Source organism: Empidonax traillii, unplaced genomic scaffold, assembly GCF_003031625.1.
Source record: "Empidonax traillii isolate 1590-97213 ecotype Southwest subspecies unplaced genomic scaffold, ASM303162v1 scaffold474:size1423191, whole genome shotgun sequence".
Classification (NCBI taxonomy): domain Eukaryota; kingdom Metazoa; phylum Chordata; class Aves; order Passeriformes; family Tyrannidae; genus Empidonax; species Empidonax traillii.
This window is the reverse complement of record NW_020955667.1, coordinates 506,316-533,387: the sequence shown is the minus strand read 5'-3', so window position 1 is coordinate 533,387 and position 27,072 is coordinate 506,316. Positions and strand designations below refer to the sequence as shown.

Sequence of the window (27,072 nt, the reverse complement as noted above, 5' to 3'; positions counted from 1 at the left end):
CTCTCTTCTTGCTCAGGTTGGAGTTTCTCTTTTGCCATGATGTTCACACTCTGCAGAAAGGCTGTTCCTTCCTGGAGTCACCACTGCCACATCACATCACTGGCATGTGCCCTGCTATTCCCAGGATGGGAGGCTTCATGCCTGTGCCTTCCAAGAGCTCAGGAAAATACCTGGTCTGGCTCTGTGCAGGAGCAGTATGAAGTGCTAAGAGCCAGCCAAAGCACATTTCCTAGCTAATGGATTTAGGCTGGTCCCTAGGCACTGCTGCCAGTGGCTGTCAGACACAGGATGACTGGCCAGTAGCTCTTTGGTCTGAGCAGATGGGTCAGTCATATGCCTTAGGTAGGAAGGATCCAGCTGAGAGGAAGTGGAAAGGCATGTTTTTCCTGGCAGCGTTGTGTGCAGAAGGAGCTTTGATGGTGTGGGTTGCCATCTTTCTTTTGCTTTGGAATTGAAAATAAAGCCTTGAGAGACCTTTCACCAAAGCATTTCTGGCATTTGCATGCCAGAGCTGAAAGACATTAAAATGCTGACTTATCTCCCACTTGCCCAGTTCTCCCACAGGCTTTACTGTATTGCTTTTTGTGCTGTTTCCTGAGCGTGCAACATCCTCCTTTATCCTGGCCCACCAAACCACTATCCCCTCCAGCCACTCCTTAAAACTCTCCTCTCCTGGGCTGTGGCAATGGCTGAGACAGGCAGTTTCCAGTCCCCCTTCCTCCTTGGTGAGGGCTGTGCCTGCATTTGAAACAGAGCTGTGAGGGATGTGAACTATGTACACACGAATACACAAGGCTACAGCTGACTTGATCCTGCATTTCCCAAAACCCACAAGCCCTGCCAGTCAGCCAGAAGGAGATTTTTGTTAGCTTTCACCTCGAAAGGGAGCTTTATCCTGTGCTTGAGCCAACAGAGGGCAATAGACTCAAAATTCAATACCGAGAAGAAATGCTTTTGAAAGATGCCTCTGAGCAGCCCAGCCCTTGCTGTATCTGGAGTCACATATCACAGTGAAAGGCAGCATTCCATGCTGGACCTAAAACCTTCTCAGGCTCCATCAATTAAACCACCACATATGGGGTGGAAGAGACTCAGCAAGGAACTCTCACTAGGGTTCAATGAAAACCAGATGTTGTGGGCACAGCTGTCATGCTTCTTATCAAGAACAACAGAGCAGCTCCTGCTGCAGTTTCATCAGGAACCCTGCCCTTCTTTTCCCTCAGCCCCAGCACTACTGGGAGTCTCTAACCAGAACCAAACAAAATGCTCGTGGCCAGAGCATGCAGGAGTCCTCCCCAAATATTGCTATTTACCTTGGCCTGCTGTTTGTGGATCTCCAGATCAGGGTCCTACTGTGCCTGTTGCTGTGCTTGGGACATGAGGAGACAGCTCCTTCTCCTACCTAAGAGTGGTTTCTCTCACTCCCTTTAAAAGGTAATTTAGTGTTGGCACCAGAGCTGGAAGGATTAGAGGAAAAGTGTGTATTCCCTCCACAGGGACAGAGCTCTGGCCAGTTTCATTTACATGAATTATAATGTCTTTAGCCATAGGGCTCACATGCTGTCTTTTGTTGCTTTAGATGGAATTCCAGATTGCTAAATTCCAACTGTATAAACGATAACAGATTGCTGCTGTGACTGCACCCATGAAAGCGCCTGGGAATTGGGCAGGATATGCCCTGAAGGGTGTGAGTCATCCTGACCTACAGGCAGTGAACTCTGCTTTGGAAATGTGATTCAAAGAAAGGGTTTCTCCTGAGACATCAGCAGTCTATCCCAAGGTTGGGTCTTTGCCTAAGGACCTGTTTTGCTCTGCATTTCCTTGGGTCATTTTCACAGAGCGATTTTGCAAGACTGACCAGTGTGCTGGTGACAACAACATTATTCTTGTTTGCACTTGTAAATGAGGGGCAGAAACTAAATTTACCTAAATTTGATTACAAACAAACAAAAATTTGAAGAAGGGAAATACCCCTGCAAACAAACCAAAACATTTTGTTTGGCCTGACACAGAAATTTTTTTTCGGGTGAGAAAAGGGAAATATTTCAGTTTCTCATCAACCCAAACCACTATTTTTTGTCAGTTCCACAGTCAACTCAAAACCAAAACACTTTCACAGTAATACTTTTGAAAACTGCTAAGTCTAGTTGGACCCATGAGTGGAGTTTAGGTGGGCAAGGATTGTGACTAAGAAAGTCAGACCATTAGTGCATCTGTTGTCATATAAGTGCTTTCCAGCCTGACACCCAGACCTGGCGTTCATTCCCTGTCGCTCTGAATAAGCCAGCGAATCTGCAGCAGAACAATCCAGGCAGCAGCAGTCAGTTGTAAAGGTTACCACCTGCCACCCAACCTGCAGCTGTTCTTCTCTGCCCTCACAACTGCACGTGTGCTCTCTGCCCGTGCCTCTTCTGTCAACAGCATCCGGTGGTCCCCAGGAACTTTTAAAAACTTGTTGTCAAAGATAAAACAAAAATGACTTGCTTTAACCACATCTATTCCTGACAGCATGTGCCAGGCATGAGTGTGAGGGAGAAGAGTTAATAGAGGCCTTTTTAAGGTAAGGAGACATCTTACAGCAGTTCTGATGGTTTGTCCATGTGGAAATTGGATTGCATACCAGGTGTTTTGTAAGCAGAACACAGTAATTTAAAGGCAAAATTGACCCTTTGTGATCTGTGTGATATGTTGAGCTGGTGCACATGGTTTTGTTTTTCATTGCTATGCAGCTGATGTGTTTCAGAAGTAGTGTGTACAGCTCAGATCTGCACAGGCAGGTGGTTACCTACTAATGTAAAGGCCAGTACAGCTTCTCTTTAAATACCCTGATGCTCCAACAGCCAGATCCACCTTGGATCCTGCACGACTCATCATAAGCCATCTGATACCTTGTTTTAAACCTGCTTCTCTCAAGCAGGGATCAGCTGCAGGTGTTTTAACAAGAAGCAGGAAGGAGTGGAAAGGTAGAAACATATCTTCCAGTACTTAAATCACCTTTGGCTGTTGTGGAACCCTCTTGGGCACACCTCTCTGCCAGGATGAAGCAGGGAGATCTGTGTTATTGGTAAGGCCACTGTGTACTGTTGGATGCTCCCTCCTCCACACTGCTATCCCAAGTGGCTGTTCCAGCCCCCATAGTGCAGCACATGACACATTCCCTTGTGTCAGCTGTGGGCTGGGTTGGGGAACTGATCCCATTTGAAAGAAAAATAAGTATATTTTTCTGAATAATATTTATTCATTAATCTCTTCACCAGCACGTTTGCACAATCACGCAGACTGGAGCAGCTGGGGGAGCACGTGCCAGTGCAGTTAGGTAAGAATGAGTAGTACAGGATGGTAGTTCAAGGAAACAAAAAAGGCCAGGGTTGGTTTTGCCCCTAAATACTTTGAATAAGTAATATCAAGGCAGAGAAACAGAGATTGATTGCTCCAATGGGAAAATGACGTTGAAAAATAGGCTTTAATTGATGCATTGCTAAAGCATCATCTGTAGCCAAATTACTAGTGATTCTTTTTGGTAAAGGCTGGGTCATCTTTGTGCTGCTCTTAGAAGCTTGATCAGATATTAGTCAGGAGGTTGCAGTGCTGCTCAGGTCATGTGGCAGCCCTTTTGTATTGGAAACATCCAACTTCCTGACTCTGTGTTGCTGTTTGCTTACACTGCAGACAGCTGGAATAAACAGCCTGCAAAAAGAAAGCACTCTTGGGCACACTGTGGAGGCCAGTGAAGTCAGAACAAAGTCCCTATCCCCTTGCCAGGTACCTTTGCAACTCCAGAGTCTTGAGGCTGTCCCACACCAGGAGCCTGAACTGCCAAGGGACAAACAAGGTTTTGAAGCAGTGCTTGTCTCTCCTTGTCCCTTGGGGGCCTGAATCTCCTCTGGGATGGGACATACTTTTTGTTCTTCTGTGTATTTTGTTAACTGAAGCAAAGAGCTCTTATCCTTCCCTGACTTTACCATTCCTGTGTTGCCAGAAAGCAGTTCATTCCAGCTAGTCCCTGCTGATGAGGTAGTCTGTATGATTTAGCCAGATTAAATGAGCCCAGGCAGATTGTAGAAAGTAGTTTGCCCTGTCACACACAGTGACAAAGCCTGAAGCTGAATCTGTTGCTTTCTCTTTGCTTGCTCTAATCACAGTTTATTAGCACACATGGTTTGTGTGGAGACCTATCCATGTTCTGTCTTCTGGCTTTCCTGTTGAGTGCTCTGGACTGAAGAACTAATAGTGAAGGAGACACACAGAAACAAAACCACCCTGTGAGATATAAAAGAGGGAGATCCTGGATAATGTCTGAGTTCCTTTGAAGTGAAGGATGAATAGATAAGGAAAAGTGTAATTGAATTAAAGCTAGTCTCTCCTGGAATAGATATACTTTTACCCTGGCTAAGCAATTTCCTGGGTGATTTTTTTTTTCCACTTTCCAGCACCTGCTTGTCTCAGAGGGTGACACTCCACAGCCTGCTGTGAGCCGGTGCCAAGAGCCAGCATTTCTCACTCCCCTCGCCCGCCCCCGCCCCCTGCGCCGCTCTCGGCACACACCCCGATATAGAATGACAGCACATCGCCACAATTTAAATGACACTGCCTCTGCCGCTGCGGCAGGACGGGTCCTGCAGAGAGCACCAGCCACAGCAGCTGTCCACCCTCACACAACATCTTCATCATGGCCTATAAAGCAGCACATTTGGCCTTCAAGTCGCGCTGGCACAAGACGGACGAAGAGCTCTGTCGGCACAGCATGTCCTTTGTCTTGCACAAGGCGATCCAAAATGACTTCTTTAAGTGTTACCTTTACCTGCTGGAGAAGCTTCCCCTGGGTGAGTGGGCAGGAGTGTCTGTGTGTGTGTGTGACCGTGCTCTGGGAAGGTGTATCATGTTCTGTGTAGAGGGCAGACACATCAATGACAGCAAGTGTAGTAGTTCAGAGAAGAGAGAGTAGCTCGGCTGGAGAGACTACAGTGCTCACTAAATCGTTTGGCTTTCTCTCTCTCAGCTCCCTCTAATTTAGTACCCTGTTGTTTTACCTAAATACTCCAGGAATTGTTAGAAGACGGCAAGGGAAAGACCAGAGTGAAAGCAAGGTCTGGTTTCTGGCTGACGGTTCCTTATTTTGTCACCATTTGAGTAAAACACTCTTTGACCTGTTTGGAACTTGGAAGGACAAATGCAAAACTAGCAGAGCTGGCAGGCCTTGCTTTCTGTTGCCTGATACGGGTTTTGTTGTCATTCCGGGTGTCCTTAGCCCTGTTGTTTGTATTGTTTTGGAAAAGTGCTTGAAAGGTAATGATTTAAATTTTTTTTCAAGACTCTTCTTTGCCCTGATCTCTGCAGCAGGCTGTCTAGAGAGGAAAATGCTTCTAAAACATTTGTTTATAGGCAAATTCCAGTAATAGCCTCTGGTACAGAATACCAAGGCATGTTCTTTTTTTTTTTTTTTTTTTTTAGATGCAGAAAATGAATGTTCACTTCTTATGAAAATTTGACCCTGAATAAGAAAGAAAATTTCCATAGTATAATATAGCTAAAAAGTAGATTTGACTTGAGTCTGCATTACATTAGCAAGTCATGTTTTAAGCAGAATTATTCAGCCTACACTCGATGTCAGAACTGTAGGAATTTAAAGATGGAAAGGATGAGTCTGTGCAATCTGTTAAACTGCTCTTCACAGTGAATTCCTGAGAGCTCCTTCCTAAAGGACTGATCCGTTTAGGTGAGAGGATTATCTTACCTAGTTGTGTGAACAATACAGATCCCAGTGACAACTCTGCTCAGGAGGGCAGAACTCATGAGTCCTGTAAAGAGAAAAAGCATTTCTGTGTATTATCTTAGTATTTTGATGTGGCTTTTTAAATGCAGCAATATCTGCAGCTATTTGAAATGAAACATGGAAGATAAATAGTTCTATACCTAGTGGTAGGTAGCTGTGAATGACGGAAAGGAGGGAAAGATGTAATGGAAGGGAAGTCAATTACATGTTGATGAAACCTCATGAGGTCTATGAAAATGTTATTCTTTCATTGTTTTGAAAATAAACACAACATATTAGAAACTGAGCAGGGTTTTCTACCTTGTTAACTATTAGTGTAAGTACCAATAGATCATTTTCAGGTTAGAAAGTACCATCACGACCATCTAGCTTAGTATTTCATGTAAAAGTTCTGCATTCAGCTTGTAACTTGTGTCTGGGTCACAGTATGTATTTGTGAAAACAAAAATATCTTGATTTAAGGGCTTCAAATAGCTGAGAATCCATCAGTCACCATTAAGCTGTTTCCAGGCCTAATTGCTTCACTCTTGTAAAACTATATTTTATTTCTTGTCTGAATTTTATTTGAATTTCCATTCCCAGCCAACAAGCTTTGTAAAATGTTCCTATCAGACTAAAGATCCCCTCTGCCCGGCTTTTCATGACCTGACTCATTAAAACTCCACTAAAGATCTTACAGGCCTATTGCCAGCTTATCCAAATTGCTTTGACTCCATGGAAAATGGAAGCCCAGGCTTCCAGTGAACATGCCATATGTCTGTTATTCCACGGTTATTGTCCGGAGGGAAAAATGGGCATGAGGACACTGCAGGGGAGCTCATGCACTGTGAATACACATCCAGGGAACTTCACGACGTGTCAGAACTGCCATGCAGAGGCACCTAAATAGGCTGGAGGAAGGAGCCAGTGGAAAACCGGTACCATTCACATTCCCTGAAATTCAAAGGCAGATGCCAGGTTGTGTACCTGGAAAGAGAAAAACCTTTGGCAGCAACGCCTCAGGCTGGGCAGGGACTGGCTGGGGAGCAGCCCCGCTGGGAGGGTTTTGCTGGGCAGCAGCTGATGGTGGAGCAGCAGCGTGTCCTGGCAGCAGAGCCAGCCAGCAGTATCCCGGGATGTTACAACAAAGGCACGGCTGGTAGATGGAGGGAAGTGGTTATCCCCTTTTCTGCAGCAGTCATTAGACCACACTGGTGGAATCTTGAATCCCCGATGCAGGAAGTGACCTGGAGCTAGTTGGGTGACCTCCAGGGTGGTGAGGGAACTGGAGCTCATGCCCTGTGAAGACAGACTGAGGGAATGGGGAATGTTCAACCAAATATCACCCTGCTAGTACCTACCCCAGAAGATCACAAGCAGATGAAGCTGAGCTTTGCACAGTGGTGTGAGGCAGGAGGACGAGAGACAGTGGCCACAAATCAAAATAAAAGTAGTGCAGACTGGGTGTAAGGAAAAACTCTTGCCCCAAGAGGACAGTCAGTCAGTGGAACAGGTTGCTTGGTGAAGTTGTGCAATTCTCTGTCACTGGAGGCTTCCTAAGTCTCACTGAACAGAGTCCTGGGGAACCTCATCTGCTGTCACGTCTGTCCCTGCTTTGAGCATAAATTTGGATTAGGCCTCCCTATACTGTGATCCAGTGCTGCAAGGGAAAGCACAAAATGTGGCAGGTCTGAACATCTCTGCAGAATGACATTTTCCAGTTCAGTTCAGAGCAAAGCTGAGCAGAATTGAACTGAACTTCTCAAGCTTCAAGACTAGATCCAGATATCTCTGTGTAAACAATATTAAACGACTAAAGCAGCACTAAGACTGTGACCCAGCAGGGTAGTTAAGCGTGTCCTTAACCCTAAGCATGAATAATAACGCTGAAATCAAGCCTCCTGTTGAATCTTGCAGTGCTGCCCAGGGTCAGCAGGGTACAAAGCTTCCTTCAAGCTATGCTAACTCCACACTCCCCCCACTTCACTGCCAGGTTCAGTGGTGGAGCACTTTTGGTCATGTTTACTTAGGAGCTGAGCATATCTGGTATCACAGCCTGTTAAGAGAAACATGTCATTTTTACAGACCAGGGTAACATTTATAAATAAAAGACATGAGTAACTTTAGGCCCTGGTCCAACAAAGTACTTAAATGTGTGTGAGTGCCCTTAAGCCCAGTGGACTTTAATTGGAGCTACTCAGATGCTGGAAATTGTGCACGTGTTTACATGGGCTGTGGGACTCGGTGCCAGTGGGGTGAGATCTGCAGTGGAAAACTTAGATGATCCATCCCTGGAGACAAATATTCCTGCGTGTGAGGCACGTGTCTGTAAGTAAAATCTGTTCTGGGGGCGGGATGATGTTCATCCTCTATAAAACAGAATTTACATGGTTCTTAGACCACAGCAGAGAGGTGAATTCTGCCCTGCACACAGATAACTATTTTTCAACTGATGCACAAAGCAGATGTTGCATTTAGAAGGGAATGCTCAGCCAAACTGGAATTAGTTCAGTATCTTGCAGAAAGCAGTTGGAGCCACAAAATAATGTTCAGAAATAAAAACTTCAGAAAAATTGCTTGCAACATTTACTTCTGCCAGGGAAATTTAGCTGAGTAAACCCTGCAACCAGGAGCTGTAAGACAGTGTACTGCAGGTTGGGATTGCACATGGAATTGTGTATTGAGGGGTCAGTTTCTTTAGAGGTTTAGACCAGATGCACTGGAAAACAACATTTTTTAACTGATCCATAAGAAAATATTAGAGATAATGTTTTTGGACTTTGCAGGGCAGAAGGCTCAGGTGGATCGTGTCTGTCTAGTCCTCAGGTTGGCATTCAGCTGTAGATCACCCCTCTGCATCCAGACTGTGTTTGCAGGGACTGAAAATTATTAATATCTCATGACTGGAGTGACCTTTAGGGAGCCAGTTCCTGCCCTCAGCCTGATTTTGGAGTGGGTTTGCTTTAACTATCTCCACTTGGGGGACTTGCCAGCAGATTCAGCCGAGGGACAACTGTGCCATGGAAAAGTTTATTCTTAATTTACTGGAAACACATTTCTAACGTTAAATCTTACAAGTTACCTGCCTTAACTCAGGAAACCTCATATGTTAGACAGCTGCCCACTCTGTAATGTCTGAGAGCCTCCATCGTCCCGTCCTGCCCATGCCCTACTTTACAGAGTTCACTGAACTCAGGCTGTGTATCTGTAACAGGCCCCACAAGTATTTCATTTCCTGATGCACAGGATAGTCCCACATGGGTCATGGAAAAGGATGGATATCCTCTGGCTGGATAGACCCTGTGATGAGGGGGAGGCATGCTGGAGCAGGGCTGCAGCACTGAGTGCCACCAAAGGCTTGTGTGCCTCCATGCTTCTCTTTTGGGGTAGATTCCTGCAAGTTGCAAAGCTCCCTCTCCCTGTGGATGTGCTGCTGGAGCTACATGCCAGGCACAGCTGCAAGGCAGACCAGAGGTGAGGCTGATTGGCTGTGTCTGGAAAATTGGGCTGTGCATTGGGAGACTTGGCAGTGCCGCAAATTCCTGAGAGGGAGGAGTAACACTGAGGGAGCAAGAGGTGAAAATCACCTCTAGAGATCTCACCCTGCCAAGAGGTGAAAATCACCTCTAGAGATCTCACCCTGCGTGAGTGAGACTGTGGGGCCACAGGAGAAACTTTGGGTACAGTGCCAGTCTTTCTGTTAGCCTGTGTCCTTGCATGCCCTCGGGTGGGAGACATGCATAAAAAGGTCTTTGCACAGTTTGATGCGTGGAGAAGCCCCTGTGGATGCTGACCCAGAGCTGCTTTGGGATGCCAGCATGGAAGGCAGGGCTGTGGGGCCCCAGCTGGCCCGGGAGGAGCTGCAGTCAGCTGGTGTGTGCATGCAAGTCCCGGCAGGAATTCTGCAAGCCTGATACTGGTTCTGAGTGAGAAATCTGAGAGCACCCACTACAGATCTGCTATCTTGAACAGCATATCGTCCCCATGTGTTGCCTCAGGTCAGGCTCATGTTTTGAGTAGAGGGACTCTGAATATTTGTTGTTCGTGCTGTCCTGTTGTGCAGACAGCCTGTAAATGCCGTTCCCTTCAATGTAACAAAATGGGATAAATCACTGTCCCTTGACAGGTCCATTAAACAAGCCCTGGAATCATCACTGGACTCTTATATGGAAGATCTTGCAAAGCCACCATGCAGGGATTCAGTTCTGTTCACCAGACAGGCTGGCCTCTGAAATGGAGCAAAAGGAGACATAAGAGAAGACAAGATATTGCCACTCCTGGGGAAAGATGGAGATCACTTACTGGAAGAATCACAACTGCCAATGGAGTCTTTTTTCCAGGCTCTGGGAACTACCCTGGCCAAGTTGTGCTGGGGATTGGCTGCTGCCCCCTTTGTGTTAATTTCTTCAGCTAAATGGTTTCTTCTGAGTATGTGAATATAATCAGCAGAGTGTGTAAAACTCGCAGGTTTGACCCTTGCTGGGCTCAGTGCTTCTTGTGGTATAAATTTCTCAGGCATAACATAAATGTGTAATGGATTAAAGCTTTAATAGTATCCGTTCAGCAGTTGACTTAAGCAGGTGATGACAAGAGGGGCTGTAATGCTGCTTTTGTTGGATGAAGGATATGCCGGGCATGCTGCTTATGTGTAACCCAATAGCACTATTCTGTTCCGAGTGGTCCTTGGTGGTAATTATTCCCCATCCTACTTCCTTTGTCCCCCCCTCATTTGCCTCCAAAATGTCATTCTCCCGCTGAGGATGGGCAAGCACACACTTATCATTCCCTGCTGAGCTTGCTTGCCCTCCATAAATACATTCCAGGCTTATATTCAGGGCCTCTGGCCTAACTCTCCTCCTCGGTGTGGAGGGCATCATTCCCGCTCCCCAGCCGGCATAAGCACGGCATGGCCTGTGCAGACCCTTCCCAGCAGCGACTGGCAGCGCTCCCGGGGACGCTTAAAGATGCGGTGACCAAGCACTGCTCCCTGACCCTGCTGTGTGTGCAGTGGCAGGGAGCTCTCCCTTCCTGTTGTTATTAACCCAAAGGGTGTTTGCTGCTGGATCATTTCCAGTTCCCTGAGCGCACAGGGAACCTGCAGCAGAGCTGGTCTCACCCTGCAAGGTGGTGCTCACAGGGGATTGTTCCCAGTGTGACTCCATCCCTCCTTATCGCTTGGCTTTCTCTGTCAGGCTTGCAGTGGTGTTTGTGTTGGAAGGTCTGTCACACACACAGGAAAATGCCTGGGCACTTGTTTGTGCACATGGGATGGTCAGAGGGGATGGTTTCTGAGCAAACTTTATAACCTGCCTTAATCCAAACTTCTGAGCTGCAAAACACAACTGCTTTGGATATGCTGATGCACATCAGATATAGGGGAACTCAGGATGCAGAGCACAGACCTCAGCTTTTTAAAAGATAGAGGTAAATACTCCTTTACCCTGCAAAGCTCACTGGTTTTAATAAAACAAGCTTCAAACTACTGATTGCTTTATATTATCAGCAAAGCAGCCAAGCAGTGAAAAGAAACATCCAAGCCTCTGGCACACAGGAACCTTCCAGTATATCACCCACTGATTACCTTGCTCCTTGATCTGTGACAGATGAAAATTTAGGACTGCCTCTCCTAAATTGTCTCTCCCCCTGTATACCCATCTAGGCCTGGGGCTACCACCTGTGCCTTGGTTCAGCTTACTTGCAGTGCCACAGGCTGTACAGTACCACTAAAAATAGACCAGAGCAAGCGCCTCATTCATCCACTCTCCTCTTGGTGCACTCTCCCTGCAGCTGTCAATGGCTGGAAAGCATATCTGGAAATCTGCACAACAGCGAGGTTCGTGATTACAGAAATGATGACTCTGCATAGCAAGAAATGCCATCCACATCTTTTCTGGGAAAATCCAGGCGCCTTGCTCTCTTTGGTGTGTGTGTTCACTTCAAACTTGAAATGATCTTGCACTGACCTGAAAACATAGTGGCATGGCAAAAATGGCCTCTGAGCCTGGGAGGCACTGAATTTGCCCAGGGGGGACTGTATCCTTCAAGGTCTCCCAGGATTAAATCCAACAGCTTTCCTTCCACCGTTGCTTCAGAAACAGGTTTGGTGGTTTGAAAGCTCAACTTCAGTTCATAGATCTTTGTCATTATGCCATTAACTAAACCAGAAATACCTGTCACTAACAATAAAATAGTGATTTCTCTGCTTGCAGTGAAACTTTATGCTTTGACGAGTCAAGTCATCAACGGGGAGATGCAGTTCTATGCCAGGGCCAAGCACTTCTACCGGGATGTGCCAGCCACGGAAGAGGGAATGATGGGAGACTACATCGAGCTCTCCAACACAGATGTTGAGTCCTCCAGGGAATTTCTCAGGAAGTTTGTTGGGGTGAGTCATCTAATCTCATCTTCTGCAAGAAGCAATGGTGATGTGTCAAAATGACATGCAGGGTGCCCAGTCACATCTGTTTTAAATGGCTCCAAACACACATTTTGCCAGGTCTTACATCATTATTTACCTGTTTTACATCCTTTTGTTGCTCTCCAAAGCTGCAGAGAGGATTGTGCAAGGAGTCCTTAGAGCTGTGTTTGAATGGAGGATTAATTCTCAGTGCAGAACTGAGATATGATAAAACCCTTGCTGGTTTCAGTGGCAGGTTTGCCTGTGCAAATTCCTGCAGTCCACCTGGGAAAGTGGCTGAGACTAAATGCCAAGTTTCTGGTTTGACTATTTGTAGATATTTCTGAGAATGCTGCAGCAAAACCCAGCCCTCCCCTCCCCATTTGAAATATATAGAATATATAGAATAAGCTACATATTAGCAAAAGATTTTTTCTTGAACATTCTGGTGTTCCTCCATCACTGAGGACCATTTCAGGCAGATTGCTAAAGGTCTTTAAATACCTTCAGAGGTCTGCTTTGACCTGAGTTGCAGAGAGATGCCAAGTGGGATTTTAAGACCTGTATTTCTTTGATCCTTAGGTGTCTAAAAATCTTGTTCTTTCCTAACTGTGTCTTTGAAAATCTGAAATTCTTTAGAAGTGTGGCCTGATGGTTTTCTAACTGCTCTTCCCTCTTCACAGGGGAAGAGCCCACTAAATTAGCTCAACAACAGTATTAGGCACTAAAGAATCCACAAAACCAATTTCTTAAATTCTCCTGCTGACCAAATGACTAGTTCTGTATAATGCTACCATAGATCTTTAATTTTCTGCTCCAGTGTACAAGTTTGCCATAGCCAGATGACCTTTTTTTAGCCTTAATGATCCACTGTGGAAAAAAAAACATTGAATATGTTAATTAGATGTTGTGTATGGAAAAAAAAAAGGGGTACAATTGAAATGGCTTGGATGGAAAATGAGTGTGGCTTAACACCAGATAGAAATCCACAAAATGGGATAGAAAGGAGGTTCAATGGGGAGCTGAACCTGATGGGGACATTTCTGAACGACATTTCTGAAAATGGCATTTGCAGAAAAAACGAAATGCAGTTGAGGCACGTGCTTTAAGTTTTATACAAGAGTTGTTTTAAAGACATTTTTGGAATTCAAGGGGTGCTCAGGGAAGGATCTCACAATTCCCAGACATCACATGGACTCGGCTCCCTGAGCGGCAGGTTTGTATCACACTCTCACGCTTTTCCCATCTCCAAGACCCAAAAAGGAAAGAAGTACAGTCTGCAGCAGAGTTTCACATGCCAAAGAGAAGTCATACCCAATGCATCAGGTGTGATGACAGATGCAGAATGCTCCAGAGCAGAGTTCCTACTCCTATAATTAGCCAGGGATAGAAAGGATACTCTGAATGGCCAAGATCAAACAAGGAAAAAAAAAAAACCAAACAAACAGGAGTCTGCACATGTTGCTAATTTTGCTGATTTAATTTGTTAAAGCTTGTCCCCTGTTGAGATGCAAGTCAATTGATTTTGTGACTTATGGTTTATTTTACTTTCTTACTGCTGGAATTTGAATCCTACTCCGCCAGATACAGATATTTACTGGCTTTCTGTAGCAGTGACTTTATCCTAAATCTGATTTGAGTTATGTCTTACCAAGTTTATGGCTCTATGAATAGGTGTTTTATCCAAAAAGGTGATCAAGATAGAAAAAAAACAGTCTTCTGCTTCACCCTAACATAAACTATAAGTTCTTTTTTAAGAGAAGTTTAACAAAATTGGAAAATAGGAAAATTAATTTCAGATCAGCTAAACAATTTTTTTATTGTTTTACCCTCTGAAGAACTTTTCCCTTTGTTTTCGAGAGTTCGAGCCAGTTCCAAAATAAAAAAATGCTCTTTAGAAACTAAAAGTTGACAAGTTTGGTTTCTTTTTTTTCCTTGAAAGTCATGAAAAAGAAACCTTCTGACATTTTCAACGTTCTTTCCCAGGTTCTTTTGGCTATAACTATTCTCTAGATTTGCAATAACAGTTTTATTCTTCAAAGCCTTTACATTCTGGCAAAACTAGTGCTCCTTGAAAAATAGTTGCCCGGTTCCGCTCAAATTACCCCTCCTGAGTCAGTTTGGCTGGTGTGGAAATGCCACACAGTGACATTTCCCTTCCATGACTGATGTTGCATACCTTCAGGTACGGCATTTCTTAGCATGATTCTTTGCACCGCTGTAAACTGAGCTACAGAGTCCTTTACCATCGGAGGATTTATCTCGCCTGGGCACATGGAAGGAATTACAGGAAGGACTGAGGACCTCACTTATATTTTAGCCTGTCTCCCTCCCAGGCGAGGCAAAGGGAGTTGAAAGTGCCACTGTGCTCGAGTTAAGAGGTTTTATGTGTGTGTGGGCAGAACTCAAACCAAGAGCAACACGCCTTGAGCCAAGAGCGCTGTGCAGACAAGCTCCAGGCTGTCTCAGGTACAGCCCTACGTGAAGGGTTATCAGCAGAGCTGCAGCCCTGCATGTTTATGGCACTGTGTTAATGCCAGGTAAAGCCCGGGTGTCCACACAGACACTGTGTTTTCAAGTGCCTACTTCAGAGGTAAGTGAGTAAAAAAGGAAATAAAGAAAACAAAGAAACCATTAATTGAGGAACAGTTGTGAGCTATAGGTGTGTAAAATAATACAGGCAGAGGCTGTGTTAACTTTATAGCTCCCTTTCTTTCCTAAACCCTTTTCCCTTTTTAGCCTGCAGTTCATCTGCCTCATGGGTTATTTGATGAGTGAAAAGCTTCTTGAAAGTGATTTTTCTCCTGTTTGATCAGGAAAACAAAAGAGATGTTGTTGAAAACATGCTTTTTTTGTTTTAATTTAGAAAGAAAACTATGATTTTTATCTATTTCTTGAACTCTGATTTCCTTTTTATCCTACATACCTACATTTCCTTTCAAGACCTGAAGTAGCATCAGGAACATATTCCATAGCTCTTTTATCCCTAAGGAAATTTTTGAGTGCTCTATTTAGCTTTACAGAAGAATCTGTGGGTGAATATGTGTCCTAAAGGGTGGTGATTCTGTGGGGAAGCAGGTAGTCAGAGGAGCAGTCAGTCTTAAATTTTGAAGCCTGTTCTGGCTTCCAGTTTTCACTTATACTATTTTTTTAATAAGGAGTCTGATTTTCAACTCAATTAGACTTTTGGGAAAATGATTGCCTTCCAAAGAAAATGTTAATACTCTGTCAAAGCCCTGAGCACTTCCAAACTGAAAATATATTAGCTGAACATGGAATTATGTCAACATTTTCATTACAAACGGAGCCGTGGTTTTTCACAAGGCTTCTCAACTGACTGCCTGATGCTCTCGCTCCCTTTCAGCAAAGTGTGGGATCGAGCTTTGTCTCCCATGAGTGTTCCCTTTCCTTCCTCTCCATGACCAACAGGGATGTGTCATCAGAGGTCCTTGCCGTGACATAGCATGGGAGATGAATTCCCAGTTCTGAGCGAGCTGCTGGGGCTGTAGATTCTCTGAATCACAGATGTTGAAGGAGTTACGTGGCATTTTGTCGAATTCTGGTGGTTGTTTTGGTAAATCCTCCCAGTTTTCTCACCAGCTTTCTCAGAGACTTTTACTTAATCAGATCAACATAGACCAACATGTGTCTGCTGGCAAACAGTATGGAAAACCACCTTGTAGAGATCCAAGACACAGTTCCTTCTCCTTTCCTGAGCTGCTTGTTACAGCTTAGTCTGGTCCCCAGGAAAAGCCACGTGCTCCAAAGTGCAGCCTGTGGATGAGCAATGGCTCCCATTTTCTGGATAACTACAAACAGAGAGTCTCCAGAGTCCTGTAGGGTTGCAGGCTTGGGGACTCTTGCACACATCAGGAGATTAATCTTCCTGGTATACATATTGGGACCAGCAGCCCTGGGGACTGGTGAGAGCCCTTGAGGTCCGGGTGCTCTTTCTACGGTTACTCCGTGTAATCGGATGCTCGGCTGGGCTATTCATAGTCATGTCATTGACAGTGCTGTCCTTTGACCTTAATAATCTACTGAATTACCCACTGAAGCAAGGCCAGAAAAGTGTGAGTTACATGATTTATGCTTGATCGTTACAGAGGGGAATCTCCCAATAAGTGGGAAGAGCAAGACTTTTCCTGGGCTTCTATCCTTTCAGAGCAGTGAAGCTGCAGCAGGGACTTTGGCCCATAGCTTTCACTTCAGCTCTGTTCCAGGGGACAGGGAAAAGGTGTTTACATTTGCTTTTAATGTATTTGTTCAACAGATAACTTTGGCCAGGGGAGCTCCAATCTCACACTCAGTGCTTGTGCAGACTTAGAATTTCTGTTTTACAGAAGAATAACAGGCTCTTAAGAGCCTTTTTATAGCTGGAATGGAAGCTTTAGGGGTGAAATACAGCTTTCATTATAAAGCTCCTTTTACAGCACCTCATTATTTTCTCATCACCTTAGCCTTTGTACCATGTTTTTTCATGTCTGATCTCTGTCCAAAGATGACATTTATGAAGAAAAAAGGAACAGTTAAGCAAAATCTATTCAATCATCTTTCTTGTCGCTGTGCCTAAAAGACATTCTGTATATGCTCCAGCCCAAACTTTGTGAGCTGTCACACGTTACCTACCACTCCAAGGTCTTCGTTCAAACACAGCTTGTTTTGAGAACTGCATCCCTGATCCCAGGGGTTTTGTGTATCTGGAGAGATGTCTGTGGGAACCTTGGGAGTTCTGTGCTGCAGAAGTTACTGCTTGCATGCACTATTTGGGATGTGCTTCCTTTTCTGTCAGGCCTTTACAGGGCACAGAATGGGGCTTATCTAGCCGTGTAGTCGGCCGTGAGGTGTGAATATTTGAAGTTGCAAGGACTTTACAAGGAGCAGTGGATCTTCTGAGAATGCTAGGAGCTTCTGAAAGACTTTTTCCCTTCTTGTTCCAAGCAAAAACTTACTGCACAGCAGTAAATCCAGTAAGGAAATCCCCTCAGCAGCAGCCTGGGAATGTGGCAGCCCAGCCGGGCTCACACAGCGGTACCCAGGGGTGGATTGATCCTTACTAATCTTGCAACAGTTCTGCAGAAATGAGGAGACAAGACACTAGATTTGGTGGGCTCGGGGCCATAGGGGATAACACATCACTGTGATCTCTCAGGTGTGGCATTTTTCAGATTTCAGATTCTTTTCTTGTGTCCCGCAGGGGGTGGGGAAGGCCGGCACCAACCGCGCGCTGGACTGCGGCTCTGGGATAGGCCGGATCAGCAAGCACGTCCTGCTGCCGGTGTTCAAGAGCGTGGAGCTGGTGGATATGATGGAGAATTTCCTGGCCGAGGTCCCGAACTACCTGCAGGGCAAGGGGGACAGAGTAGAGATGTATTATTGCAAAAGCCTCCAGGAATTCACTCCGGCCCCACAGAGATACGACGTCATCTGGATTCAGTGGGTTTCAGGTTAGTTCGGCATCGTTCACCCAGCCCTACATCTCAGAGAATATACAGCCTGTGCTCAAGTTTATGCTCAAGAATGGTGCAGCTGTAAAGGGAGGTTCTCAGACCGTTGGGACTGCTTCCTAAAATATCACAAGTGGCTTCTGAGAGTCCTCCCAAGCCACGTGCACAGTGGGTACAGATTAGGTTGTTTTTTTCAGGTCATGGACCGGAGGAAGGTACCTGTTCCTGGAAAGCAGCCTGCATGCTGAGGTGCAGCTGAGGAGGAGGCCTTGTATATGGGTTTTCTTGAGCAGGAATCCTGCTTCTTACTTGCCCTTGCTGCAGACAGATGCACCAATGCCTGTAAATCAGATGATGTCTTATACATGCACTGATACTTATTAAACAGGTTCCCTTAGCTACGTCCCACAGCACACCCTCCTATAAGAAATATCTACTGCTTCTCCTGCAGTGAACATCCTGCAGCATTTAGAGCAACAGGCTGGCTATCAGATAATGTGGACCATGTTTCTTACATGCCTAAGAAACAAAATCATTTCTTCTAGAAAACTTGCTGCAGAAAGAAGGTTTTCTTCTTGTCTGTTAACCTGTGTCCATGGCGCATTTGCAGCTGGCAGAAGGCATTATTTTAAATTATTTTAAAGCATAAGAGGAGGTCTGAACAGCTCCTTTTATCCAAAACACTGGAGACAGTTTCTTGCTAGGCAAAATGAAAGATAAAGGTAGAGAGATTAGCACAGGAGATAGTTTTATTCAGGAACACTTACTTGTCCTTTTCACACAGTCTTAAAGAGTAATAAAATTGAGGTCCTTAGAACAAGCCTTTACAGCTGTACAAGCAAACCAGTTTCGTTTTGCTTTGTGTTTTTGCTTTTCTGGAATAACGAGTCATTGCAGTAAATGTAGCTCCTGCCTCATCTTTTGAGCGAATCTGAGGCAACATGAGGATGAATGAGCTCAGACCTGTCCCACGCTCTGCTGGTCAGCTTTGTGGCTGCTGTCCAAGGCAGTGTGTGCCTTTTCTTTGGCATAGACACATATCTAAATCTTCTTTCTCCATCAGTTTCAAGGAAATAGAAGTTACCTATATTATTAATCAAACTTCTACCCCATCTTGAATTTGGCTGAAATATGCCAACAGGTTCATTTGGTGGAGCGAGAGCAGGACTGTGTGCTAGAGAGCCATGCCTCGAAGATCTCATTTCCTTAGAAAACTGCACTAAAAGTCAATAAGTTCCAAATCAGTGTTTAAAAGCTTCAGTGAATCTTGCCATTGCTGTCTTGGTTTGTCTTATGCATGCATAAGTATGTGAGCCCAAGCAGTTATTTAATTAAAAAAAGAAAGTTTATATGTCATATAGAAATTATCATTTTCCTTCCACTTGAAAGGTATTCAGCTTTAGTCAGTAGTTTGTGTTCAATTAAAACATATCTTGGGAAATTCAGCTACTTGATTTTGAGGACTTCAGGAGGTGGTAAACACCGCTTCTGGTGGTAGTTTCCAATGGGTAATTGCTTACACTTAAGCAGTTGTCACTTATTCCCAATATGAATTTGTTTGGCTCCAGATTCCTGCCACTGATTCTTATTATGACTTTAACCACCAGATTAAAGAACCCTTCAGCACCCAGTATTTTCTCCACTCTCCTCACTGGCTTCTGTCCACATCTGCTGCTACTACTAACACGGTTCCTAAATCTTGATTTGAGTTTATATCTGTTGATCTCATTGATTTGCCCAAGATTTCATTATTAAATCTGTCAGGACTAGAACTTCTGCAACGAACAGGGTGCGGAGACTCAGATCAAGGCACCATTCTGGTGTGTGCAGGGCGGGTCTGGATGGTTACCAGTGATCTATTTTCCATCTTTTCATCTGTAGGGTATCTGACAGATAAAGATCTCCTGGAGTTTCTCATCCGGTGCCAGAATGGCTTGAAGGATAACGGTGTTATCATTCTCAAGGACAATGTAGCCAGGGAGGGCTGCACCCTGGATTGTCTGGACAGCAGCGTGATCCGAGACCTGAACATCCTGCACAGCCTCATCGAAATGAGCGGACTCACCATCCTGCGAGAGGAGAGGCAGGAGGGCTTCCCCGAGCAGTGTGTCCCTGTCTGGATGCTGGCCATGCAGAAAGGCCCTGGCCAGTCCTGACTGCCCAGGGGGACTGCAGAGACTGGGCTGTGGATGAACCACTGGACTGGGAAGGAGGAAAGCATCTACTGGAATACTCCTAACCGTGCACTGCTACTGCTGCAGCTCTAGGGCAGCAACTCCTAAAGGGTCAGGAGAGAATTACGATGGAGTCAGCTTCTCCAGGGAATAGTCTGCTTCTAAATCCTGCCTGCTTCATCATTCTTCCCATTTTTAAAAGCCTTCCTAACAGCTCCTTGTTGGATCTCTCTTTCATTAAGGAGTCAACACTGGATGAAACTTAACCAATAGAAAATAATTAGGTGAATGAATTAAAAGAATTTTCTGTAGTTGCTGATACAATTTGGAGTGTTCTGTACAAGGTGTTAACAAATAAGCCTGGCTTTTACTATGGCACTTAAATCTTCTTGGAATTTAAGAAGGGTGTGTTGGATCACTGCAGCAGGAAATTCAAATAACTTCTTGGAAAACTGAACCCAAATTTTGACTGTTCTCACTATCTGTACTTCAAAATATTTAAACCAAAAATCTAAGGGAAGTTTTATCTTTTTCTTGGCATCAGCTGTGCAGTTTATTTAATTTTTTTTTTTCATTTCTGTCAATTTGGGCAATAAACCAACCTGGTTAATTTTCCTTTTTTAGGCACTACTTCATCTTCCTGATGTTTCTGCCACAGAACAATAGTGGTGCATAAGGGATTTCACACTCTGGGGGAGAACTTAGCTGACAAATCTATGCATGTTTGCATTGAAATTTTGCGAAAAGCTCGCCCCACAAATTACACTCTGGAAAATATTTTTTTTTCAAAATGTTCACAGTGGAAACCACTTGAAAGCTTCTCTTTATTATTCATACCACTGTGCCTGCCTTTCTTTCCCACATTGGGAACAAGTCTGGCACCATATGCAGAGCTAATGGGATTTCATGGGCCGTTAATAGTAAGACTATAAGAAGAACTAATACAGTATTGTATTAATTAACAGCTGTGCTAAACTGCAGAGGGTGTTAGTGCAACCAAAAGCTTCTGTGATTTATACTCAGACAGCAGCTGTATAAGCCTGGATTTGAAAGGACTAACACGCACCCCATCTCCTTAAGGCTCACAGAAATTATACATTAAACCTCTTGTCCTCTTCACACAGGCACAGGAAATGCTGTGGGAGGAAAGAAGTTCATTTTGCAAACAACTTCAGAATTTGAAATTCTCTTGTCGTTCTGAGTGGAGGCAGGGAGGGAGAATTTTGAAATTCTTTATGAAGGAAAACCACACAACCACAGTTTTCCAAGTGGATTCATATTTTTTTTTTTATTCAGGCAAAATAATATGTTTCTTTTGAACAGAAGTATTAAAATAAATTGCACTTAAAATGTTATTAAGGCTTGTTCAAAATTTTAGTAGTTAATGGTGATGTTAGAGAGGACTGTTCTGACTGTCAGAATTTTTATCACATCTTACTCCCCTGAAATGCAACTCAGGCAAAGCTTTTTAGACTTTATAAAGAGTTGCATAATATCAAACCTCCGTGTTCTGATAGAAGGGAGTTCTACAAAACATCCTTCACATGACTGCAGGCACAACTGGCTGTGTCAAACACTGTCAGCTGTGTTAGATTAACTAAAAAAGAAGCCTGAAGATAACGAGATCAGGGAACCTCTCCGCTGGATTTTAGTACACAGAGCCATCCTTTGATAACAGATCTCCAGTTTTGATTTTAATTGCATAAGTCATCTTCTCTAGCAATATGGTTGCACATGCTGAGAATTTCCAGTTTATGGCAGAGGGCTTTCTGCCATCAAATCTTAGCCTGTAACTCTTCTGTTTGTGTTCCACTGCTAATTGTAGCATTAAGGAAAACCACCCTGTGATTTGGTGAATATTCTGGTGTGTCTTAGAGCCCAGAAACCCATAACACAGATGCTTCTGGGATGTTTTGGCTGATTCTTCCATTCTGTTTAACTGGTAATGGACACAAATTTAACATTGTTAGAAACCTTAGGTGCACACTTGCATTCTGGAACTGGCCCCAAAAACTAAAGGCTTCACGTTCCCTTTAAGCCACTTACACTGCTTTCATTCTGCCAGGGCTGCTACAAACTGATGTGGACTTTGTGTGCATAGGAGTACATGCAGATACTTGAAGGAGTCTTAGAATCATTAATATCCTGAGTTGGAAGTGACCCATGAGGATCATCAAAGTCCAACTCCTGGAATCCCCCAGGAATCCCACCACGTACCTGAGAGCACTGTCCAAACGCTTCTTGAGCTCTGTCAGGTTTGGTCATCTGTTTTTTCAGGAAAGAGGCATCAGTCCTAAAATGAGTAACAGTGGTTAGCAGTAAGAGGAGAATATTTAAAAGGCCTTTACATGGATCACAAATTAATTTGTCCTTCACCCTTTTTTCTTCCATCCAGAGGCAACTGCCATGGTGCAGAATACTTGGACTGCAGGAGATCCTTGTACAGTGTCTGTGCCAGGCATTCCTGAGTGGTGCTGGTCCCTGCAATGGTGAGAGAACAGCATTGTGGAAATAGGGGAGTAAAGAATTTTATACAGATCTAAACAGCTGCCACATCTCACAGGGCAGAACACATCAGCTGGTCATGTGCACACCAGAATGGGTGCGGTTCAGTAATGAGAGACGTGGTTCCAAGATGGATATAGAAGTCAAAGTGGTTTAGGATGAAAAGCAGAATATAAATGACTGGTGTGGTTACCAGTGAAATACATTTTTCAGGGTGAAAATGTTCTTCCTGTGTTTTGTATATCTTTCCTATTTGAATTTCCAGAATGCATATACGTGAACATATAATGAAAATTGGTTCCCTTAACTATGTGAGAAAAAAGTAAAATCTTAATTTAGTAGAAAAACCCATATTTCATGGTTTCCACATTCCTGGAAATTAATGTTTCATGGCTGCGTTGCTTCCACAGTGAAATAGTAAAGCTTTTCTGGTGACATAATGAACCTCAAGAGTAAAGAAACACAAGCCCTTCAGGAGCTTAAATGCATGAGATTGCTGCAGACTGAATAATATTTTGATTTCCTCCTTTTCCAAGCTATATTTTAATTCAACAACTCCAAGTCAACTAGCTTGGGCCATCCTTAAATTTTCTTTAATTTGGATAAGAGCCATTCTTGCCTTAGAAGTTCGGGCTCTCTGCACTTTACCATAGTATATAAAAATGATTCACAAATTTCAAAGAGAAGATCTTGCTTAGAAATCACCTATGTATCAGTCACTTTTTGATGCTCTGCCTCAACTTCCAGGCTATTTAAACCATTGATTTAAAGAATGATCATCTGATTGCAGAGGGAGTTTCAGTCCCATTTGCTTGGTGCTCATTTAAGACTTGTTCCCGATCTTGGTGTCACCAGAAATTTAACCCAAGATCAAGCCCCTGTCTGAGACAAGGTTCACAGAACACTGAAGGTCCTTCAAGCTCAAGTGCTCATCCTCCACCAGCAGGTGATGAGGGAAGTACCCAATCTGTCCTTCAGTCAGACTTTTCTCCCAGGCCACCACTACTCAAGCAAAAGCTTGGCCAAAGCACAGTAAATCCTGATTCTGCTGTGCCACCACATGGTGGCCCCAGGTCAGGTCCATTGCTCCTGCTTACCTTTGTTAATGACTAAAGCCTCCCTGCAAAAGAGATGCAGCCCCCAAATGCTACTGCAACCCAGCAAAATGTAGGGAAGCAGTTCCAGCATTCTGAGGAGCCATCCCAGCCGTGCAGCTCCAGCAACCACCAAAGCTCAAGCTGTTTATGTTCCTGAGGCAACTCAGGCATTCCAAATGGACTGACACAAGAGCCTCCTCTCTCTCCAGGGGCTGTGCAATGACAGTGCATCCCTGTTACGACCAATTCAGCATCTTCACTGTTAAACAGGAATTCAGTGTGATCTGAGCAGATGAAAACTGGAAGAAGGCATGAACTTGGATAACCAAACACCCACTAAAAATCAGAGTCAGAGCAGCAGGACACTACATTCATGGGAGCAATATTTCCCTGCCTCATGCCAGCTGGCAAAGGCTTTGCCAGTCATTCCACTGAATGCCCTGAGTACCTTTGTGCCATCCACTTGTTTTTCCCATTCTCTTAATCCAGGCTCCCTAGAGCACTTACAATGGCATATCAGCCAGTAGGGCTGTCTAGAGGAACTTGACTCTTACATGTAATTAAAACCAGTGGTGCTGCATCCCATCCTTCTTCTCTTCCTTTGATGCCCCTTCCTACTAGCCAAAAAAACCCTGCCTCCACTTGCCAAAAGTGATTTGTTCTCTGTGGACATCACCACATCTTGCTGAAGTAAAACAGATTACCTTTGATTTTAAGAGGAGGTAATTCTGTTTGTCTGAGAGCAATATCAACATGCTGTATTTCAGACGTAGAGGTTAATACCTGTCTTTTCCAAATGATGTCAGGTAGGCACTTCCAGGCCATTGCACCAAACAAAGCTCACGTTCTCATCAACACCATAAATAGCAATATTTATATCACACTATCCATCCCTAGGCCTTGAAACATGGTTTTCATTTTGTTCAGGATAAGGAAACGGAGGCACAGAAGGGTGATCTGGGCAGCATTACCAAGTGGTGGCTGTGAGTGATTAACACCTGTACAAACCAGGCCACTAAAGGAACTACAGAATGTTTTTCAGGCAGACATAAACTGGTGCTGGTTGTGCTTGGAGCAGATTGAAACAGCACAGTCATGGTTAGCCTGCTTACCAGGCCAGCGTGGAATGTTGTCCAGAGAGGGCTCATGAACATAAACAGCTTCTGGTCCTTCCAAAGCATTGGAAGAGCAACCCAGTGTGTGCCTGCAGCAAAAATAAAGACAGAAAACTGGTGAAAAGCCTCTCTCCCCTGTATCCCTCTTCCATGAAATGTTGAGTTTGCAGGCATTTCAGCCTGTTGTTGGTAATTTCAGGCTCCTGAGACAAAGATTTGTAGAGGCATTTGAAGATGCAGGAGTCCTGTAGATTCACTATGGTTTAGCAGATACCTGCTGGTGTCTTTGGATGCCTGTAAGTCTGCGAAGGTCTCATGTGCAGGAACCTCAGCTTCACACAAAACTGCATTTTCAGAATTTTCCAGGAGACCGGATTAAGTGCCTGCCAGTGGGGATGGGCATTTCTGAAGCATTTGGCCAATTCAGTCAAAGTTTACCACTCGCATGTCTTTGCAAACCCTGCAGGGGGATGTAGGCATCTTTGGTACAAATAATCTCCCTTGATTTAGGACACCTAAATGTAGATGGCTCATCTAAGGTAATTGTCTAGGCTCTCTTTGCAGTCAGTGGAGAAGAACTGGCCCTTTGCAGGAGACGTGGCAGGTCCACACATTCATCCCATTCTAAACAGGTGTATTAAAGATCCAAGCAATAAATAAGTCCTCCTGAAAGCTCCATTCGACTGTGCCACTTGACGGGGACTTGAACTGATTTGTAGGTACATTATGCCTGATTGTGCCCCTCTCCCTTAACCTCTGCCAAGGCCCTGTGAACGTAAAATCCTGATTCAGAGGCTGCCACTTCCAGTTCTGTAGCAGAGATTCACGGTGTCACACATGCCACAAGTGCTACCACGGCTCTGCCAAGTGGTAGCCAGCGCTTTCTGAGCAGCCTTCTGTGTGCAGGTGCAGCCTGACACCGCTGGGAGCAGCTTCAGTTCCTGCTGCCGTGGCTGTTGGGGCAACACTGCAGCGTGCAGGTCCTCCCACACTCCTGCAATGACAGAATAACACACAGCATCATCAAGTCAAAAATCACAGGTCTAGGTTCAAAACCTTAGTTTGGAAGACTCCCCTCTGGGTGCACATACGTGGTTAACTGTTTTACATGTGTCTACACATACATGTGGAATATGTGCAGTTTGTATGGGCCAAGGTGACCCGTGGGCCGTGGAGTATGTGTGCCTTGCTAGCTTTTCACAGGGCATCTGCTGCAGTGGAACAGGGACAGCTGTGTGATCTGGATCCTCAGCCACACAAAGAAACTGTTTGCCAAGGGAACTGTTGCTGGATCAGCACTGGATGTCATCTGCTCAACCTGGCTCCAACCCAGGACTCCGTGGCAAATCCCTTGGGTGACACCTGACATGTCTTGCTTGTAAAACCCTCTCAGATCCATCCCAGCCTCTTTGAATTAATGCTGCTTGTATCTTAAGCCTCTTAGTCATGTGAGGATTTTGTAATGTGCTACACAGGATCGTCTAAATGACCTAAGGACCTTGTGGCTCCCTTCTCTCTGGCTGCACATGATCACAGGGCACTTCGGGGCTGAGATGCTTCTTGCCTAATTTGGACATCTCAGAGATACTTGTCTGAGCTTAAGATAATTGTCAAGACTTCCCATGATTGTCAGTGGGGAGAGAGCAGTTCCTCCCAGAAGGCTTCTTCCCTCCTGCAATGGTTAGCCCACATACTCAACTGTAGAAGAAGCCTGCAGGACTGTCTTAGGACCAGACAAGTAATACTTAGGTGTTTAAAGGAGGGGAGATGAATTTTAGCTCCAGTGTGTAGGAATTCCTGGACCTGCTGTCTTCAGTGCCTTGTGTTCTTTCTCCCACAGATGCAGAACTCGGAACTGCAGCCCAAGATGTAAAAATCTTACAACTCTGAAAGCCTCTTCAGAGGTCCAAAGTGAAGGTTGTTGGCAATAACTCCATCTTGGATCTTTTAGAATTTTCCTTTCAGAAGGTACGGGGACTGAAACTCCTGAGAACTCTGTGGAGTACAAAATCACACTGGTATTTGGCTGGTACCTCCCTCAGATAGACATGATGAGTTTCCCAAGGGGTGTGCTTTTTACACTCTGGATTGATCAGTTTACCAGTGAACCAGGGCTGACCTTCTGTTGGGTCTTATTAAATAACACTCTGGTTTTATTTATGGATCAGTATGTGAGTGCATTGCTAAATAAACAAGTGACTTCTCCTAAAATGAGGGTACCATTGGCCAACTCTTAAAAATCCAACCCATAAAATAAACAGACTCCAGGAGTTACCTGTTACTCCCAGCACTGCAGAAACTTCAAGGTAACAAGAAGTCAATAAACCCCCATCAACAAAATCCCCACTGGGATCCAGGCAACTGAGACTCTGAAGCAGCACTCATCAAGAGAAACTAAGTGATTCAGTAAAACATTAAAGTTCCCAGAGGAACCGTATTTGGGCTGCCTTGATTTGGTGAGGGAGGAAGCCCTGACCACTTAGCAAAGGCAAAATGAGGGCCCTTGAGGAGGCTCCTGTTGGATGGTGTCTGTAGAGCCACTCTGCCATAATCACACTGCTCACAGCCTGTGATTATAGCCTGTG

At 44.6% G+C, this 27,072-nt stretch overlaps 2 protein-coding genes across 2 annotated transcripts in view; both read left to right on the top strand.

Moving 5' to 3' along the window:
* The first annotated feature begins 4,605 nt into the window (after window positions 1-4,605).
* Window positions 4,606-20,302, top strand: METTL11B (methyltransferase like 11B). Its single transcript, XM_027895907.1, has 4 exons — window positions 4,606-4,823; window positions 11,962-12,137; window positions 17,347-17,596; window positions 19,478-20,302. Exons 1-4 carry the CDS (start codon window positions 4,670-4,672, stop codon window positions 19,750-19,752), a joined length of 855 nt encoding a protein of 284 aa, XP_027751708.1. The 5' UTR covers window positions 4,606-4,669; the 3' UTR covers window positions 19,753-20,302.
* A 1,702-nt stretch (window positions 20,303-22,004) lies between these two features.
* GORAB (golgin, RAB6 interacting) overlaps window positions 22,005-27,072 on the top strand; it is an 85,349-nt gene continuing 80,281 nt past the window's right edge. The window contains exon 1 of the mRNA XM_027895859.1: window positions 22,005-22,259. The gene's annotated coding sequence lies outside the window, so the exon portion shown is untranslated. The remainder of the gene's footprint in view (window positions 22,260-27,072) is intronic.